The sequence below is a fragment of the Pseudorca crassidens genome, chromosome 4, assembly GCF_039906515.1.
Source record: "Pseudorca crassidens isolate mPseCra1 chromosome 4, mPseCra1.hap1, whole genome shotgun sequence".
Lineage (NCBI taxonomy): Eukaryota > Metazoa > Chordata > Mammalia > Artiodactyla > Delphinidae > Pseudorca > Pseudorca crassidens.
Genome location: NC_090299.1, coordinates 122,535,053 through 122,555,959, shown reverse-complemented (window position 1 = coordinate 122,555,959; position 20,907 = coordinate 122,535,053). Strand labels below are relative to the sequence as shown.

Genomic DNA, 20,907 nt, shown 5'->3' with positions numbered 1-20,907 from the left:
CGGTAGCTCATCATTTAGAGAACCTGTGTTGACAGGTCAATCTTTTTGCCAAGGTCCTTTTTCTTGTGACTTAATCAACAGAAAATAGCTCCTCACTTCAATTTTGTTGAAAAGTGAGTTACATTTTTTTATAGAGATGTGTAATGTGATGGTTTAACTACTATATTAAGGTGTGAGGATGAGATGGCCCTTTCTTCTAACCTCATTGCACTGATTCTTTTGGACAGATGATTCGGCAGTGAACATGTATATACTGCATTCAGGAAACAGCCTTCTATGGATACAGGTAATTGTAAATACTTTCATAAAGTGTAGTTTAAACTTACAAGTGTGTATTTAATTGCAGAACGTGAAGATTTTGGAGAAAACACTTGTCTCTATTATTTTTTGCTTTCATTTAAACCCATTCTCCCTTGCTCGAGCCCATATTTGGACGAAGATTGTCAGCACCCCTTCGTACCATCACAGGCACATCTGCTGAGCAGTTGTTCTGTATGCCAGTCTGAGCTACTTAGTCATTTTAACAGGGTTGATTCAAACTGGATCAGTCTTCTCCAGCTAAGAGCAGTACTGTGGATTGTTTTTTGTTACAGGATGTACATCATTTCTCACAGAGAGATGCCCTGTCTCTGCAGTTTGAACCAGTACTCCTACCTACTTCCACAACAAACTTTACAAAAATTGCCTCTTTTACTTGCAAAGGTACGGATTTTAAAAATATTGGAGATTGTCTTTTTATTTTCATTATCCAGTTGTTATCCCTGCAGTTCTTTCTGTGAAATGACTCACAACTACAGCGTAGGCAAGTCTTTAGGAAGTGAATGGGCTCGGTTTCAATTCCACAGACTTAACAGTTATAAGAGGTAGCGTGATGGAAGAAGTGATGGTGATGCTGCTTTTGTTCTGCCCCATGTGCAGGATTTTGAGTTTATAGATCGTAATTCAGTTGGTGATTTGAAAGACCAGGTTGTATATGAGTCTGATGGACATACTGCTTTCACAGAGAGGTTGAGCTGCCCCATGTTTGTTTCTTTGTGTAGAAATCAATGCAGAATGTCTAGCGAGTATAAACCCAATCCTATCTTCAGGGTCTTACTTATAGTTCAAAAGATTTCTGTAAAGAAATGCATTTTAAACATAAGAAAACAAGCACCACCTCACTTACACTGAAAGAAATGTTAACTTAAAGCAATACATGAGGTATAATTTATGACTTAGATCTATAAGGTCAAACAGAATGTTAATATTCTGTGTTGGTAATGATTAGGAAGAAAAAAAACCTCATATTTTTGACATGGGTATAAATTGATGCAGCCTTTTTGGGAGGGAAAATTGGCAGTCTCTGTGAAAATTGAAGATGTGCCTATGTGCTCTCTGATCCTTAATTCTACTTCTAGAAGGTTATCTAGAGATACACTTTAGATGTTCAAAACTGTAACATAGGAATATGCATTGTTTGCGGCAGCATAACAGTATAAGCCTCCACTGACAGAGAATTGTAGTTCATCCCCGGGGGCGGGGGGGCTAGCGTCTGCAGGTGTTAAGAAGCATACGTGGGCGTGCAGTATCAGCAGTGTCGTTCTTCTAAGGGTATCTGTGTATTTGTATATGTTAGAGCACCTGGAAGGATGCTTGGGAGTCTGTTGGCAGTTGTTTCCTTTGTCTAAGGTAATGGGGAAGTCAGGGGGAAAGGTAGACTTTTATTTTCACATCTTTTTGTTAGTGTTTGAAGTTTGGGGGGAACCATATATATAGCTAAAAGAAAAAAAAGAGTTGGGTATTAGTATCAGAGTCAAGAATTCAGTACCAGTGTTTTGATGTCCTGCCATGGCTCAAGGAATACTTGAAAGTGATTTGATACCTCAGCAGTGTTTTGCAGCGCGGGCCCACTTTGGCTGTGATCTCCTCCGTGCTCTCAGGTTGAGCTGCTCCTTTCTCACTCACACCTCTACCACGCCTCTTCACTGTTCACTTTTGTCATCTCTGCAGACCTAAGGACTTGCCTCTTACTTAAGATCTTTGTAAAAGGAGAGCCACAAAGCGTTGACTGTGTTCCCCCCGCTCCCCCCGCCAAAGAAGAAATGAGAGGTTGCTTTAGGAAAGAGGGGTGGGTAGGTAAACACCACGTTCTCCGTAACTTTCTGGGCACGCAGCCAGGAAGGAGGAAAGATAGTGTTCAAGAAAGGATTTTATTGGAGCCAGAAGAGTGAAGGAACTAAAACATTACAAATAAAACATTTATCTTGTTTTTGTTTGGGCATAATGAAAGAAAAGATACTGATACTTCACATTTATTTCCTCCTACCTCTAAACAGCTCCATCCTGTGACAGTGGGATGAGAGAAGACAGGAAGAAAAAAAACACTCCGACACTAAAAGCGTGCCTCTCCTCTCCTGTGTCTCAAGGGTGGGTGAATTTCGCTTTCTCTGGTATTGAGTGGTTCCCCTCCACCCCCTCCATCTAGAGACGATTTAAAAATATAACGGAGACTTGCATGATTCTGTCTCTGGACTTGCCTTCCCTACATTAGCACAGCTAGTAGGAAGGAAAGGGTGGTTTGCAGGATGGGAGGGAAGAAGCTGAATGACGGAGGTTGTGGATCAGATCCAGGCCAGGTGGCCACATGTGGGAGAAGGAAGAAGTACTCCTGCACAGTTTCTGAGTTACATTTGGGTCCTGGTTTTGCCTGGTGGCCTCTGTGAGCCATCCTGGTCCTGGCTCCATTGCACCCTCTGGCCTTCAGATGCTCCACTCGTGGGCAGGAAGGTTGAAGAAGGCAACTTGTCTGGTCCTTGCCAGTACTTACATTTGTTCTCTGACATGTTATGTGGCTACTATTTTTGCAGTTAGAGGCTCATTCGCACGCTAACAGCTGTTGTACACACAGGGCTGATGGCATGCATGTCCTGTGTTCACAGGTATTTTCGAATGGACTCTTCTGCCACCCAGTTTCACATAGAGACTCATGAGAACACATCGGGGCTTTGGTCAATGTGGTACCTCAACCATTTTGACCGTGGTGTTGTATTGAATGATGTGTTTGTTTCCAAGGAGACCAAGCGTGTTTTAAAGGTACACATGGTATTTTTATCCAAGTTTAGCCTATTTTAAGATTTGTTTAGTGTCAAATACTATGAAACTGATATTTACAGAATCTTACTTTCACCTATGAATTTTAAAGCAAGTGTTTCTTTTAACGTTTTCAGAATTACATTTAGGCTCTCTTTATTTTTTTCAAACTATTGTTCAAGGAGCTCAAAGGGACCAGGATACATCTTTTAGAGATATTTGCTGTTACCATTATTTAAAAATATTATAAATTATAATTTATTCTAAAAAGATTATATTTAGTAAAAAGAAGCCTGGTTCATGATACAATACTAGGTTTTTGTAAAAGACTGCCTGTGAACATTTCAAGATTACTTTTGTGAAATTTAAAAACAGTTGCATGCTAAATATTAAGTGAAACCTATCATTTATATAAAAATATTTCAATATTGGACCTGGAAATAACTGAGTAAAATTGTATTTCTCAAAGTATAGAAGAACTTTAGTATCACACATTATAATGATTTTAATCATAATTAGCGTTAGTTAGGAAAGTAATTTCTCTTACTTCTTTTCTTTTTAGATTCTGAATTTCACTGGCCCTTTATTTCTACCTCCAGGCTGTTGGAAAATATTTTCTTTGAAACTTGCCGTTAAAGACTTTGCCATAAATCTATTCACCCGTGTATTTTTGACTACAAACGTAGGTGCTGTTTTTGCAGTACCTCTACAGATTTACTTGGCGCCGACCAAGGTATTGTTTACACAGTACATATGTGTTATAATTTTTGTAGTAATTATTGTTTCTTTTTATTAACTTATCTTACGGTGCTTGGACTTTATTGACCGAGTTGAGCTCATGTTTTTTAAGGCTGCCTAAGAAATTGAAGGATATTACCCAGCCAGTCTTAGATGATAAATTGTTCAGATACAGAAATCTTTATTTGAAAAGAGTTTCTATTTCTCATAAAGTGATGAGGTAATTTTCAAATGAAATAAGGCATTACAGGTCGATAGATCTCATTTTCACTTATTTCCAAAATGTATGGAGCAAGGAATATGTGCTTGCTGTAGCAAACACAGTTGAGCTTTTAGCACATACTTGCAATGACTTCAAATAAACTAAATCATTAAATGTTTTATTTCGACCTCTGGTAACTGGCTCCCAGCTGCTCATAATCCTTGAATTTCCTTAGCGGGCCAAATCTAAAGCCTGAAAGGGTTCACAATTAAGAAAATGCTTTCTAAAATCTGGGTAAATTGTATTTAATCTAGATCTTATCTTAAACATGCCTCATTTTTTCTTAATGTTTATTTCTTTTCATTTAGTTACTGTTATTGCTTCTTTTTGATCCAAGCTCTTCTGTATAATGCTGGGTTCTAATTTTCCACTATGAGACATTCATGCAACCATCTTTATGATTTTTCTCACTTACTAGCGTTGGTGTTTCATAGATAGAAGTGCCTCACGTTTAGCTAAAAGCTTAAAGATAGGGCTTCTAAAATTGCGCTAAACAAAATATAAGGTTAATTTCATTCATCCATATTTTGAGCAGGGGAGGTTTCTTGGAAATTTCCTTTTCCCATCAAAGGATGCATACTGGAAGCGTGACTGGGAGGGAGCAGGCAGGCTGCAGGAATGTGTGGAAGCAGCAGGTCTGCTTGCCGAGCCTAGGAAGTGCGACATTCATTTAAATGTCCTGAGTAGCTTAGGAGTTACTATGGATTAGAGTACAGTTTGTTACAAACCCTACTAAGAATGTCCTGAGACTAATTTAATCCTGACTTCAGAAGGCAGCTTGGTGTCTGTCAGGCCCAAGGGGTGTGTGTCACTGTGGGCATTGATTATTGCACAGAATCCACTGTAGTGACCCTGCCTGTATAGACAGTTAGAGCTCTCATTCAAGGAGAAAGGAAGCCAAGAAACCCCTCTCTAGCAGTCTGGCTTCTGGACAAAGGGAAGTTCGCTGAGGTGGAGGCCAACGTCTGCTACGCATTTGAGTGCATTAGGATTTGTGTGTTTAGTGTTGTGTTGTAAGTTATTCATATATTACTTTTCAATCTAGGAAGGGAGTCTGGGTTTTGAAGTGATAGCACATTGTGGCATGCATTATTTCATGGGAAAATCAAAAGCGGGTAAGTATTTTGCCCTTAGGCTTTTTGTAGAACTCTAGTTTGGGATTGGGTGGGAAGTAGTGAGGAAAATTCGTATTTGTAGATGGAATAATTAGTCCTATTAACGTCATTGCATCATATTCTGTTCTTTAAGAGCATGATCATTAATAGAACGGCTTGAAATTGTTAAGAATCCTCCAGAAACATCCGAGTGCTTGTGTAATTAAAGCCCCCTGAAGTCTTAGCCTCTACTTTTGTAAGGGATTTTTTTCAGACACGTTATTTGATCATCATAGCAACCTCGTTGCCAGGAACAATTGGAAGATCCTGGTTCTTTTATAAAAGGGCTGACTAGAAGTTAGTAAAAAAATAATTTGGAATTGTGTTTGAAAACTCTAGTACAGGAGCATAAACATCGCATAGGGAGCGCTAGTTGTTGTCTGAGCCTGAGGGCCAGAGTGTTGACAGAGAAAGCTGTTCCTGGTTTTCTTCCTGCTTTTTGACTTATTAAAATATGTAATCTAAGGACACTGTTATAGCACAGAGATTTCCTTTGGGAGATTCCCACTTTCCCACCCTGATAATGCTCTTTAGCACAGACAAGACAGAACAGATAAGTAGAGAGGGCAAGGTGAGCCGGAGACCAGCTTACAAATGTAAACACGCACCTTCTCTAGACTGAGCCCTGCTCTGGGCTCTCTTCTGAGGCTTGCTGTTTGCGCATCAGCATTCTGCCTAATAACCCGGCTTAGATGATGACTAGCACTTACGTGGAAGCAGTTTAGCCTTTTAGGTATAAAGCTGTTAAACATGGTCCGAGTATGATTTTTAACTTGTTTCAGACTGTATTCATGAGCCATGTGTCTTTTATGTTATTACCTTCACATAATTCGATTTAGTTTTGTTTTATACGTTTCTTTGATTTGATATATCATTTGCCATTGAGTTAGAGGGACTTTTAGTAGAGCAATCCGAGGACAGGGGGGCATTGATCACTTTACCGTCCTCTCAGTTTGAGAAGTTTTAACCCTCAGCCCTTGGCATTATTTACTAAGTGAATTGTGTTTTCCGTACATCTAAATAGTACATCTGATTTAACTTGTAGAAAATCCTAACTGGGAAGGGAGCCTTTCTCTGGATTGGTCTACCTGGGATGTGGATTCCGAACTTGCAAATACACTGTATGAAAGATGGAAGAAATTAAAAAATGGTGACGTCTGCAAGTATGTTTTCACCTCTCTTTGTTCAGCACTGGGGAGACATTGTGACATAATACTTTATTGAAATTTCAACACCGAATTTTTAATATCTAGCCTTTTATTTTGACAAATTTCAAACCTCAGAAGATTTGAAAAGTATAGTATGGTAAATATTCAAATATTCCCAATCAATCTAGACTCACTAGTTGTTTACATTTTTACCACTTTTGCTTTTTTCTCTCTCTCTACGTCTGTATCTATGTGCACATACATACATTTTCTTTTTGCTGAGTCATTTGAAAGTAAGCTGTAGACATCATGATACTTCAACCCTCAGTACTTTATTAGGAAAGACATTCTTTTCGAAGGAGAACGTTATCCTCCATATAACTACACTGCCATTACATACCCAGAAAACTTAACACTGATGCAATTATATGAGCTGATATACCGTCTAGATTCACATTTCCCTAGTTGACCCCAAAATATCCATTATAGCTGTCTTTTTCTTTTTCCTTTTTTTTTAACATCTTTATTGGAGTATAATTGCTTTACAATGTTGTGTTAGTTTCTGCCATAGAACAAAATGAATCAGCTATATGTATACATATACCCTCATATCCCCTCCCTCTTGCATCTCCCTCCCACCCTCCCTATCCCACCCCTCTAAGTGGTCACAGAGCACCGAGCTGATCTCCCTGTGCTATGCAGCTGCTTCCTACTAGATATCTGTTTTACCTTTGGTGGTGTATATATGTCCATGCCACTCTCTCATTTCGTCCCAGCTTACCCTTCTCCCTCCCCGTGTCCTCAAATCCATTCTCTTTGTCTGCGTCTTTATTTCTGTCCCACCCCTGGGTTCTTCAGAATCTTTTTTATGTTTTTTAGATTCCATATATATGTGTTAGCATATGGTATTTGTTTTTCTCTTTCTGACTTACTTCATTCTGTATGACAGACTCGAGGTCCATCCACCTCACTACAAATAACTCAATTTCATTTCTTTTTATGGCTGAGTCATATTCCATTGTATATATGTGCCACATCTTCTTTACCCATTCATCTGTCGATGGATACTCAGGTTGCTTCCATGTCCTGGCTATTGTAAATAGTGCTGCAATGAACATTGAGGTGCATGTGTCTTTTTGAATTATGATTTTTCTCAGGGTATATGCCCAGTAGTGGGATTGCTGGGTCATACGGTAGTTCTATTTTTAGTTTTTGAAGGAACCTCCATACTGTTCTCCATAGTGGCTGTATCAATTTACATTCCCACCAACAGTGCAAGAGGGTTTCCTTTTCTCCACACCCTCTCCAGCATTTCTTGATTGTAGATTTTTTGATGATGGCCATTCTGACTGGTATGAGGTGATACCTCATTGTAGTTCTGATTTGCATTTCTGTAATGATTAGTGATGTTGAGCATCCTTTCATGTGTTTGTTGGCAATCTGTATATCTTCTTTGGAGAAATGTCTGTTTAGATCTTCTGCCCATTTTTGGATTGGGTTGTTTGTTTTTTTGATATTGAGCTGCATGAGCTGCTTATATATTTTGGAGATTAATCCTTTGTCAGTTGCTTTGTTTGCAAATATTTTCTCCCATTCTGAGGGATGTCTTTTGGTCTTGTTTATGGTTTCCTTTGCTGTGCAAAAGCTTTTAAGTTTCATTAGGTCCCGTTTGTTTATTTTTGTTTTTATTTCCATTTCTCTAGGAGGTGGGTCAAAAGGATCTAACTGTGATTTATGTCATAGAGTGTTCTGCCTATGTTTTCCTCTAAGAGTTTGATAGCTTCTGACCTTACATTTAGGTCTTTAATCCATTTTGAGTTTATTTTTGTGTACGGTGTTAGGGAGTGTTCTAATTTCATTCTTTTACATGTAGCTGTCCAGTTTTCCCAGCACCACTTACTGAACAGGCTGTTTTTTCTCCATTGCATATTCTTGCCTCCTTTATCAAAGATAAGGTGACCATATGTGCATGGGTTTATCTCTGGTCTTTCTATCCTGTTCCATTGACCTACATTTCTGTTTTTGTGCCCATACCATACTGTCTTGATTACTGTAGCTTTGTAGTATAGTCTGAAGTCAGGGAGCCTGATTCCTCCAAGTCCGTTTTTCTTTCTCAAGATTGCTTTAGCTCTTTGGGGCCTTTTGTGTTTCCATACGAACTGTGAAATTTTTTGTTCTAGTTCTGTGAAAAATGCCATTGGTAGTTTGATAGGGTTTGCATTGAATCTGTAGATTGCTTTGGGTAGTATAATCATTTTCACAATGTTGATTCTTCCAATCCAGGAACATGGTATATCTCTCCATCTGTTTGTATCGGCTTTAATTTCTTTCATCAGTGTCTTATAGTTTTCTGCATACAGGTCTTTTGTCTCCTTAGGTACATTTATTCCTGGGTATTTTATTCTTTTTGTTGCAGAGATAAATGGGAGTGTTTCCTTAATTTCTTTTTCATATTTTTCATCATTACTGTATAGGAATGCAAGAAATTTCTATGCACTAATTTTGTATCCTGCTACTTTACCAAATTCATTGAGTAGCTCTAGTAGTTTTCTGGTAGCATCTTTAGGATTCTGTAGTATAGTATCATGTCATCTGCAGACAGTGACAGTTTTACTTCTTCTTTTCAGATTTGGATTCCTTTTATTTCTTTTTTTTCTCTGATTGCTATGGCTAAAACTTCCAATACTATGTTGAATAATAACGGTGAGAGTAGGCAACCTTGTCTTCTTCCTGATCTTAGAGGAAATGGTTTCAGTTTTTCACCACTGAGAACAATGTTGGTTGTGGGTTTGTCAAATATGGCCTTTATTATGTTGAAGTAGGTTCCTCTATGCCTACTTTCTGTAGAGGTTTTTTTTAATCATAAATAGGTGTTGAATTTTGTCAAAAGCTTTTTCTGCATCTATTGAGATTATCATATAGTTTTTATCCTTCAGTTTCTTAATTTGGTGTATCTCATTGATTGATTTGCATATATTGAAGAATCCTTGCATTCCTGGGATAAACCCCACTTGATGATAGTGTATGATCCTTTTAATGTGCTGTTGGATTCTGTTTGCTAGTATTTTGTTGAGGGTTTTTGCATCTGTGTTCATGAGTGATATTGGCCTATAGTTTTCTCTTTTTGTGACATCTTTGTCTGGTTTCGGTATCAGGGTCATGGTGGCCTCGTAGAATGAGTTTGGGAGTGTTCCTCCCTCTGCTATATTTTGGAAAAGTTTGAGAAGGATAGGTTTTATTAGCTCTTCTCTAAATGTTTGATAGAATTCGCCTGTGAAGCCGTCTGGTCTTAGACTTTTGTTTGTTGGAAGATTTTTAATCACACTTTCAATTTCAGTGCTTGTGATTGGTCTGTTTATATTTTCTATTCCTTCCTGGTTCAGTCTCAGAAGGTTGTGCTTTTCTAAGAATTTGTCCATTTCTTCCAGGTTGTCCATTTTATTGGCATATAGTTGCTTGTAGTAATCTCTCATGATCCTTTGTATTTCTGCAGAATCAGTTGTTACTTCTCTTTTTTCATTTCTAATTCTGTTTAATTGAATTTTCTCCCTTTTTTTCTTGATGAGTCTGGCTAATAATTGTTTATGAATTTTGTTTATCTTCTCAAAGCACCAGCTTTTAGTTTTATTGATCTTTGCTATCATTTCCTTCATTTCTTTTTCATTTATTTCTGATCTGATCTTTATGATTTCTTTCCTTCTGCTAACTTTGGGTTTTTTTGGTTCTTTCTCTAATTGCTTTAGCTGTAAGTGTAGGTTGTTTGAGATTTTTCTTATTTCTTGAGGTAGGATTGTATTGCTATAAACTTCCCCCTTAGAACTGCTTTTGCTGCATCCCATAGGTTTTGGGTCATTGTGTTTTCATTGTCATTTGTTTCTAGGTATTTTTCTATTTCTCTTTGATTTCTTCAGTGATCTCTTGGTTATTTATTAGTGTATTGTTTAACCTCCATGTGTTGGTATTTTTAACAGTTTTTGTCCTGTAATTGATATCTAGTTTCATAGTATTGTGGTCAGAAAAGATACTTGTTACACTTTAAATTTTCTTAGATTTACCAAGGCTTGATTTGTGACACAAGATATAATCTATCCTGGAGAATGTTCCATGAGCACTTGAGAAGAAAGTGTAGTATATTTTTTTGGGATGGAATGTCCTATAAATATCAAGTCCATCTTGTTTAGTGTGTCATTTAAAGCTTGTGTTTCCTTATTTGTTTTCATTGTGGGTGATCTGTCCATTGGTGAAAGTGGGCTATTCAAGTCGCCTACTACGATTGTGTTACTGTTGATTTTCCCTTTTATGGCTGTTAGCATTTGCCATATGTATTGAGGTGCTCCTATGTTGGGTGCATAAATATTTACAGTTGTTATATCTTTTTCTTGGATTGATCCCTTGATCACTATCTAGTGTCCTTCTTTGTCTCTTGTAATAGTCTTTATTTTAAAGTCTGTTTTGTCTGATACGAGAATTTCTACTCGAGCTTTCTTTTGCTTTCCATGTGCCTGGAATATCTTTTTCAAGCCCCTAACTTTCAGTCTTTATGTGTCCCTAGGTCTGAAGTGGGTGTCTTGTAGACAGCATATATACAGGTCTTGTTTTTGTATCCATTCAGCCAGTCTGTGTCTTTTGGTGGGAGCATTTAATCCATTTACATTTAAGGTAGTTATCGATATATATGTTCCTATTACCATTTTCTTAATTGTTTGTTATTGTAGGTCCTTTCCTTCTCTTGTGTTTCCTGCCTAGAGAAGTTCCTTTAGCATTTGTTGTAAAGCTGGTTTGGTGGTGCTGAATTCCCTTAGCTTTTGCTTGTCTGTAAAGGTTTTAATTTCTCCATCCAATCTGAGTGAGATCCTTGCTGAGTAGAGTAATCTTGGTTGTAGGTTTTTTCCTTTCATCACTTTAGGTATGTGCTGACACCCCCTGCTGGCTTGCAGAGTTTCTGCTGAAAGATCAGCTGTTAACCTTATGGGGATTCTTAGACCCTTTCTTTTTCTCTTCTTCTTCTGGGACCCCTGCAATTCTAATGTTAGTGCGTTTAATGTTGTCCCAGAGGTCTCTGAGACTGTCCTCAATTCTTTTCTTTCTTTTTTCTTTATTCTGCTCTGTGGTAGTTATTTCCACTATTTTATCTTCCAGGTCACTTATCCATTCTTCTGCCTCAGTTAGTCTGCTATTGATTCCTTCTAGAGTATTTTTAATTTCATTTATTGTGTTGTTCATCATTGTTTGCTCTTTAGTTCTTCTAGGTCCTTGTTAAACGTTTCTTGTATTTTCTCCATTCTATTTCCAAGATTTTGGATCATCTTCACTATCATTATTCTGAATTCTTTTTCAGGTAGACTGCCTATTCCCTCTTCACTTGTTTGGTCTGGTGGGTTTTTACCTTGCTTCTTCATCTGCTGTGTGTTTCTCTGTCTTCTCATTTTGTTTAACTTACTGTGTTTGGGGTCTCCTTTTTGCAGGCTGCAGGTTTGTAGTTCCCATTGTTTCTGGTATCTGCCCCCAGTGGGTGAGGTTGGTTCAGTGGGTTGTGTAGACTTCCTGGTGGAGGGGACTGGTGCCTGTGTTCCGGTGGATGGGGCTGGATCTTGTGTTTCTGGTGGGCAGGACTGCGTCTGGTGGTGTATTTTGGGGTGTCTGTGAACTTAGTATGATTTTAGGCAGCCTCTCTGTGTTCCTGTCTTACTAGCTGTTTGACATGGGGCATCCAGCACTGGAGCTTGCTGGCCATTAGGTGGAGCTGGGTCTTAGCATTGAGACGGAGATCTCTGGGAGAGCTCATGCCAATTGATATTACATGGGTCCAGGAGGTCTCTGGTGGTCCAGTGTCCTGAACTTGGCTCTCCCACCTCAGAGGCTCAGGCTTGACACCAGGCCAGAGCACCAAGACCCTGTCAGCCACATGGCTCAGAAGAAAAGGGAGACAAAAGAAAGAAAAGAATAAATAAATAATTTTAAAAATTATTAAAATCAAAAATAAAAATAATAAAAAGAAAAGTAGAGAATAACCAAACCAATAAACAAATCCCCCAGTGTTAACAAGTGCTAAAAACTATAGTAAGATAAGCATAAAAATCAGAAACAAATCAGTTGCAGACTGCCAACCCCAACTCTACAATTGCTCGCGAAGTCCACTGCCTCAACTTTGGGATGATTCATTGTCTATTCAGGTGTTCTACAGAAGCAGGGTACATCAAGTTGATTGGGGGGATTTAATCCGCTGCTCCTGAGGCTGCTGGGAGAAATTTCCCTTTCTCTTCTTTGTTTGCACAACTCCTGGGGTTCAGCTTTGGTTTTGGCCCCGCCCCTGCTTATAGGTCACCCTCAGGCATCTGTTCCTGCCCAGACAGGATGGGGATAAAGCAGCGGCTGATTAGGGGGCTCTTGCTCATTCAGGCTGGGGGTGGGGAGGGAGGAGTATAGTAGTTATACTTCAAACGTGAGATGAGCCTGCAGTGGTACAGGCTGACGTCACGTTGCAACAGCCTGAGGCGTACTGTGTGTTCTCCCAGGGAACTTATCTCTGGATCATGGGACCCTGGCAGTGGCGGGCTGCACAGGCTCCTGGCGGGGTGTGGATAGTGACCTGCACTTGCACACAGAATTTTTTGTGGCAGCAGCAGCAGTTTTAGCGGTTCATGCCCATCTCTAGGGTCCGAGCTGATAGCCACGGCTCACGCCCGTCTCTGGAGCTCGTTTAGGCGGTTACCTGAATCTCCTCTCCTCACGCACCCCCAAAACAATGGTCTCTTGCCTCTGAGGCAGGTCCAGACTTTTTCCTGGACTCCCTCCCGGCTGCTTGTGGCACAGTAGCCCCCTTCAGGCTGTGTTCACGCAGCCAACCTCAGTCCTCTCCCTGGGATCTGACCGAAGCCGGAGCCTCAGCTCCCAGCCCCCATGTGCCCTGGCGGGTGAGCAGACAAGCGTCTCGAGCTGGTGAGTGCTGGTTGGTACCGATCCTCTGTGTGGGAATCTCTCCACTTTGCCCTCTGCACCCCTGTTGCTGCGCTCCCCTCCATGGCTCTGAAGCTTCCCCCCTGCCCACACCCCATCTCCGCCAGTGAAGGGGCTTCCTAGTGTGTGGAAACCTTTCCTCCTTCACAGCTCCCTCCCACTGGTGCAGGTCCCGTCCCTATTCTTTTGTCTCTGTTTATTCTTTTTTCTTTTGCCCTACCCAGGTACGTGGGGAGTTTCTTGCCTTTGGGGAGATCTGAGGTCTTCTGCCAGCGTTCAGTAGGTGTTCTGTAGGAGCAGTTCCACGTGTAGATGTAGTTTTGATGTATTTGTGGGGAGGAAGGTGATCTCCACGTCCTACTCCTCCGCCATCTTGAAGGTCCCTCCTCTCTTTTTCCTTTTATAAAATCCAGAGTCCATTCAAGGACCATGCATTGCATTTGGTTGTCATGTTTCCTTAATTTTCTTCAGACTAGTGTCTGCACTTTTTTTCGTCTTTCATAGTGTCAGTGTTTTAAAGCGTCCTAGCCAGTTGTCTTACAGAACATTCAACACGTTGGATTTTTTGGGGGTTGCTTCTTCAAGTTTACATTCCTGTTGAGCATTTCGGGGAAGAGTACTAATTACTTGGTCGGTGTTGTGTCCTTATCATTTCATCACCTGAGGGAGGGACATAAATGTCAATTTGTCCCATTATTGACATTGCTCAGTTGAATCGTTTGACTCTCTCCATTGTAGATAGTTTTCCTTTTGCAATTAATACATAATATATGCTATGATAATTCAAGACCATGTACATTTCCTGTTCCCTAAGAATGTTTCACCCCATGATTTTGGCATCCATTGATAATCCTTGCCTGGGATCAGTTGTTGAATTGATGGCTGCAAAAATGGTGATGTTTCTAATTATTTTGTTCATTCTACACTCTTTGAGCATCACTATGGATTCTTTGGTCCTTACCACCATTATTATTTTTGATGCTGACTTGTCCCAGATTTGCCTGATGGGAGCGCTGTGTGCCAATCATTCTTTGAGCACTTCCTTGCTCTCTAGTAAAACAGGACCTTCCAGGATCATCTTGTAGTTTGTGTCACCCAGACCCCAAATAAATCATTTTTTTCCAAGATCCCCTTGTTCCTCTTAGTGGAAGTGATTTCCTTTTTTTCTGTCAAAATTATTTTTCATAATTTCTTTGTTTACGAACTACACAGGAGGAACGTTTTAGGCATGACTCGGTTTGCCCACTCGAAGAAATCCAAGGAGTCCGAACCCTTTGCTCTCTTCCTGCCTCGCTTGATCCCGGAGGCTGGCCTCGTGATAAACTTCAGTGCCACCGCCCTGAGGAACAGCGTGGTGAGAGTCCTGCGTCTTTTCATCTCTTCATTTCACCCCAGCTCTTGGGTTTTTATGTTATCAGAGTATCGCCACCTTGAGATACTGTTTTAGAACCAAAATTAGTTGAAATTAAGTGACACACATATGCCATTCAGTGCTTTTAGGAGGGAGGTGTCAGAAGAACAAAGTAAGGGGTAAAACTCGTGAACAGACTGAAAGTGCTTAAAACAAACACGTTTTATGAAGTCTGTATTCAGTTCAGAATCTATCAGCTAAGAAAGTATTCAACTGCAAAAACAGAGAAAATCCTGACTAACACGGGCTTCAGTAGGAGTGAGTGAGTTTGAAGTTCAGAGGGGAGAGGAATTGACTGGGTGATCGTTCGTGGTTAGATGCAGGTGATGCACTTTTGCAGGGGCATCTCAGGAGTGGTCTGCCTTCCTTGGGGTCTGACTCTCTTCTCTGCACGTCTAGGTGAAGTACTTTGTGGTGAAGAACCCTTCCTCATGGCCAGTCTCCCTGCAGCTCCTGCCTGTCTCCTTGTACCCAAAGCCCGAGGCTGCCGCGCGCCTGCTGCACAAATGGTAATGCCCAGCTGGTGAAGACCTCTCACGGGGTGTTGGGAGGTCCTGTTAAGACCCAGAATTATTTAACGTCCTTTGCGTTTTCCCTGGGACCTGTGTGTGGATGTGCATGGGATCAGCCTGTGACCACAGCCCCCGTCTCCTCAGTGCAGACCCCTGAGGACAATTCCCAGTTCTGGGTACTGTGTGGGTCTTGAATGTTACCATGTCAAGTCCAGGGCCCAGCAGAATATTCTTTTCTTGTCAGGGAACCTTTACAATCATGATTTTTCACATGTACTCCTAAAATTTAGAATTGAAATCACAGTGACCTCTGGGCAACACAAGAAATGAGTTTAGTGGTTCAGTGTGTTTTAACCTAGTGTTGTTATACAAAATATGATCATAGTTCACGTCCGTTACATCTTATTTTTGCACAGTAGTCACAGTTTCACTTAGCATGTTTCCTCTTCTGGCTCATCCCTGGGTCTCAGCTTCAGGATTCCTGATGTTTTGGACCACATGAGTCTCTGTTTGGGGTGGGGGTAGGGGTGTTCTGTGCTTTGAAGGATGTTTAGCAGCATTCCTGGCTCCCACCCAGTAGATGCCAGTGGGACCTCCCCAGCTGCAGCAACCAAAAGTGTCTCTAGATGTGGCCAGATGTCCACTGGGAGATAGAACGGTCCATGGCTGAGAGTCACTTCCTGTCAGGTTCCATAGCTGTGAACCATTTGGGGAAAAAAAATTGCTTCATGTTGGGAGCTTCTGTCACCATATGATTCTTTACATTCTGTGCTGCCAACATGATTCATTCAACAATATTTATTGAGCTCTTACAACATGCCTGGTACAGCGTGGGGGGCTGGGACACAGGAGTGACAGGTTGGGGTGAATTGTGTCTGTGTGCAAATAAATGCATATATATCTATATGCACACGTATGTTCTTCTTTCTTTCTTGGTGATCTGAATGCTATTTTAAACATTTTTTTCTTTATAGGTTTGGCACCGATGTGCAGATGATTAATTTCACAACGAGTGAATTCCAGCTCACCAAAGCTTGCCCTTACCGGGTAGGATGTCATCTTTAAACAGAAAAAAGAATGCTGACCAACTAGACACGTAGCATATGGGCCTCACTGATTTGTGTTTCAAGTGTCTTTATGTAATATATGTGGCTGTCTATTTTTATATTCTAGGAGTTAAGTATACATAGCAGCTTTTTCCAGTTAACTAATGCAGCAGGAGCCCATGGTTCATGTGAGCCTGTAAATCATTTTAATTTGATCATTTAGATTCATGTGAGTGAGGAAATAACAATTGAATCAGAGCTATGTAGAAAACCATAAAACCCGAGATCCCAGAATTTATAATTGTCTTAAGATTCCTTGGCCCCATCAAATTCTTTTAAGGGCAAGATAAGGTAAAAACAAATACGTTAAAAAGAAATCTTCTCTTACTAAACTGGCTTCATGTTTTTAGCAGATCACCCAGTTTCTGTGATAGTCACCTGCTCTATAAAAAAGGATTTCTGGGAGTCTTGAGCCTGTGGGCCCTCATGAGGTCTCGCATAAATTATACCCAGGGAGGGAGTAAACATGTCACGTGGCGAGGACATTGCTTAACTGGGAACTGGCAGCCTGCTTTCTGAGTTTTCACGCAGTCGTTCTGTGCGTCACTGGTATTCTGTGCTTGAGATCAATTAAAAATGAAGCATCTCTTAAAAAAATACACAGACACACATATGCATGTCACTGTGGTTCTAATACACACATGTATTCAAATGCCTTGGGTATTTTCTTCTTTCTCTACCCATAACCCTCCAAAGATACACTGTTGGCTGTAGATTAACTTGAAAGGGGGGGGCCACAGATAGCCTCCAACTGTGAGTTAGAACGAATCAAAGCAAGCTTTTAAGTGGATTTTTAACAGAGAGTTATTTATAGTAAGAAACACGCAAGCAGTAACGTTCCTTTCCCTTTGTCAGTGGTCTAGGCAGCAGGGTCTTGTGTTAGCAAGCCTGTCCTGCCCTGTCCCTCTCATTCTTCTCTTCACCAGGCAGCCTCCCAGGACTGCTGGGAGGTAAATGAGTCCAAAATGCTGACAGGTATTTTGTCCCACGACTATTTAACCACATGTAACTTGAAATTCCAAAAATAATGCCAGTTTCTTTTACATGTCAGTGTTCTATTCAGATTTAAACAAATGGTGGAACTCGCAAAAAGTTTTTAATCTGTGATTGAAGATTTCCCCCGAGAATGTTATACCTTTTGTGACAAAGGAGATATCACTATTGTTAATTTATTACATTGACAAAAAGAATAGTCAGTATCAATGTCTCTGAGACACTACAAATTTAACTTAAAATTCTTATTAGAATTCTTTGCCATATAAGAAAGGCCTACATTTTTGTTGGTTTATTTTTAGAAATGCGGTTCCTTTGGTTAAGAGCATGTGGAATTAGACATTCAAAGTTCCAAATCCAGGCTCCTCCATGTAGTCCTGGGTAAATTATTTAACCTCTCCAGGTCTTCTCCTTCTCACTCATAATAATGTTTGAAGATTCCATAGGTTTATAGAATGCTTAGCATTTTATATACCTAATTATATTCCAGAGCCTGGCATATAAGAACTATTTTATTTAATAATTGGTGCTGTTGTTATTATGCTTTTAATACCCTAAATCGGCAGCTTTTTTTCAACATTCATATGTGTATAATGAAGTTGTAATGAATTATAAACTTCATGAAGTTTATAATTTTAATGAAAATGAATCAAATACCATCACTATTTCTTCTTTCAGATAGTATGGGAAATGCGAGCAATAACTGAGGGATAAAACAAATTTAAAAACTAAAAATATAGAAAAGAGAAATATTATGTAGACTACATGGTTACAGTTCTAAAGAATTAATAAATTATTTTTAGTGAGAAGGAGCTAGAGAAAACATTGGAAAGAGGGAAAGTCTACCACAATGATGAAGAACTAAATCTTTTTTTTTTTTTTTTTTTTTTTTTTTTTTTTTTGCGGTATGCGGGCCTCTCACTGTTGTGGCCTTTCCCGTTGCGGAGCACAGGCTCCAGACATGCCGGCTCAGCGGCCATGGCTCACGGGCCCAGCCGCTCCGCGGCATGTGGGATCCTCCCGGACCGGGGCACGAACCCATGTCCCCTGCATCGGCAGGTGGACTCTCAACCACTGCACCACCAGGGAAGCCCAAAGAACTAAATCTTGAATATTAACTTTAGAACACAAAATTTATTCAGAGAAAGTAAGAAATCTTGGGGAGAATAAAGGAGGATATGAATAAATAAAGATCTTTCTCCTAAATGGAGAAACTAAATAAAGATGGTTTCTTTATAAACTTAAAGAGAATTTAGGGTTGTTCAGCAGTGGACATGTGGTTTGGTCAGATCCCTGTAGCATTCAAGCAGAGGCTATTGCTCTGTCTTCTCAGTAATGTTTTACATCCAAAGCATCTTTGCATCAAAGGCCTGTAGCCCCAGCTCGCATCTGGTCCAGGCGGCAAGTCCCCTTTTCAGCCTCCATGTCAGGTTGTCCTGCAACCTCTGCCTCTGCTTCTCAGCCGGGCTCAGGAACTTTTGATGGGTGTGAACTCTCGCAGTAAACAAGTTCCACAGGTTGATTTGGGTGGTCAGATCCAGACGTTAAAGAAACAGCAGTCATGTTTATGCATTTTAATGAAGATGGAATCTTGTTCTGTAGGAGTTAATTGCATTTATTAATGACTTGCAGGGTGTGCATTCTGAGGAATCCAGGTTTGGCATCCTCCACTTACATTTGCAACCTTTGGAAAGGAAAAGGGTTGGTGTAGTTTTCACGCCAGCTGACTATGGAAAAGTCACCTCCCTCATCCTAATCCGGTAGGTGTGTCCCTTTCTCATTGGCTGGCTGACTCTCTTCCTCTCAAGAATCTCTTTAGCTAAGAGGTGACGTTGACTCACTCAGGCCCTCAGTGATGAGCTGTGTCCAAGGGTAGGAGAGGCAGTGGCTGAGGAGAGCGGCTCCCTGAGGCTCCGCACTTAGGCCTCCTGTGTGTCAGGTTCCTGCCTTGTACCGTGAAGAGCGTGTACCCACCTCGCCAAGGGCGGTGGTACCCTTCCCGCGGCATCTCAAACACCGTCACAGAGGGCAGAGCATACACGTGAACACACACACACACACACATCCACACTTACTTTTCTGTCCTCAGCTCAGAAGAATAATTGAAACGCTGCCATATATGTTTTCATTCCGTGGTGTTTGGATTTACACTGTTCTCATGTCTCTCTTGCTTCTGGAATTCTCTGTAGCCCCAAAGGGCAATGGAAAAAGTCCTTAGTTGAGCCCACTGGCTTGTTTTACTTCTTTTCCTTCCTTCTAAATGAACAATTATTGCCAGCTGATTTAAGCAGCTAAATGTTTTTCATTCTGAATTTTTTTTTTCCTCTTTACTCTTTATTGAGTCTTCTTTCAAAAATTTACAGTAACTACAGATCTCTGTTGAAGCTCTCCCTGCATTGGTGAGACTTCTAACACAAATTTAATTTTTTCATTAATGACGTTTTAGTTATATATATCTTTTAAGCTTTTCCAGTGTCATTCCAGTTGGCAAAAGACTTTCTTATTCAGGACTTCCTTTAATCTATGAGTTTGTTCTTCTGCAAGTGAGTGCTGCTAAAAAGAAAATGCACTAAGATAAAGTTCTTAAAAGAGTCTGCTTGTTCATTGTAAAACAACTATACACGCCCCCTGCCAAAAAAAGAAGTACCCATAAAGCACTCATACTGCATCCATGGTTGTCTCCAAGAAAAATACGTTGGCGACTGTTTGAATTGTAAGCTGAATTAGCCACTCTTTTTCATGGAACACCATTTTTACTTGAAAGGATGATTAGCAGAAAAACTGTGGTTGTTTCAGATTCAGGTACTTGGCAAACGTTTTCCTGAAAATGAACAAAGTGAGCCTGTCACTTCAAGGGTAGTGTTTGTTGCCAATGATAAAATTTGAGCATTCGCATGAAAAGTAGAGTTTTGGAAAACTTGTATCTGCCACTGTGAGCTTCACAGCTTCTCAATACTTAAAGTACTTTTCTATTAACCATAGTGAGGATATTAACAAATGTGATTTTTATAAGTATAATGAAATTTGTCAGCATTGGGAAGATCTACATATCACAGTGAACAGTCTTTTCCAAATAACTAATTATGATAATCCAAAAATCATCCCTGGTAAAATGTGCAAGATAGACCACTGGATTTTAATGTAACAAACTATGAAAATTCATTAATATAGTTTCAGATTTCACATCATAAAGAACCTTCAGGAGACTTCACTTGTTGAATATTGGTGTTATATCAAAGATTTGCCACATAGATAACTAAGCACAGGGAACTGTATTCAGTACTCTGTAATGACCTATATGGGAATAGAATCTAAAAAAGAGTGGATATATGTATATGTATAAGTGATTCACTTTGTTGTACAGCAGAAACTAACACAAGATTGTAAATCATCTATACTCCAATAAAAAATTAAATTAAAAGAAGAGACTGTTTTGTTAAGCATTTTAAGTAATGCTGACTAGAACAAACTAATAACTAATGTTCTAGTAAGCATTTTAGTGCTCTGCTGACAACGTGTGTCCTTTTAAACCCATTCTCTGTTGAAGAACTAAGGTC

At 40.0% G+C, this 20,907-nt stretch overlaps 1 protein-coding gene across 4 annotated transcripts in view; it reads left to right on the top strand.

Moving 5' to 3' along the window:
* The window catches only part of TMEM131L (transmembrane 131 like), a 160,074-nt gene that overhangs the window by 102,585 nt on the left and 36,582 nt on the right, over positions 1-20,907 (top strand). For all 4 annotated transcript variants that reach the window (XM_067736615.1, XM_067736616.1, XM_067736614.1 and 1 more), the window contains exons 10-20: positions 228-286; positions 594-702; positions 2,316-2,406; positions 2,919-3,072; positions 3,632-3,802; positions 5,115-5,184; positions 6,269-6,386; positions 14,541-14,682; positions 15,139-15,248; positions 16,226-16,298; positions 18,983-19,110. In XM_067736615.1, the coding sequence (XP_067592716.1) occupies positions 228-286; positions 594-702; positions 2,316-2,406; positions 2,919-3,072; positions 3,632-3,802; positions 5,115-5,184; positions 6,269-6,386; positions 14,541-14,682; positions 15,139-15,248; positions 16,226-16,298; positions 18,983-19,110 (1,225 nt within the window). The remainder of the gene's footprint in view (positions 1-227; positions 287-593; positions 703-2,315; positions 2,407-2,918; positions 3,073-3,631; positions 3,803-5,114; positions 5,185-6,268; positions 6,387-14,540; positions 14,683-15,138; positions 15,249-16,225; positions 16,299-18,982; positions 19,111-20,907) is intronic.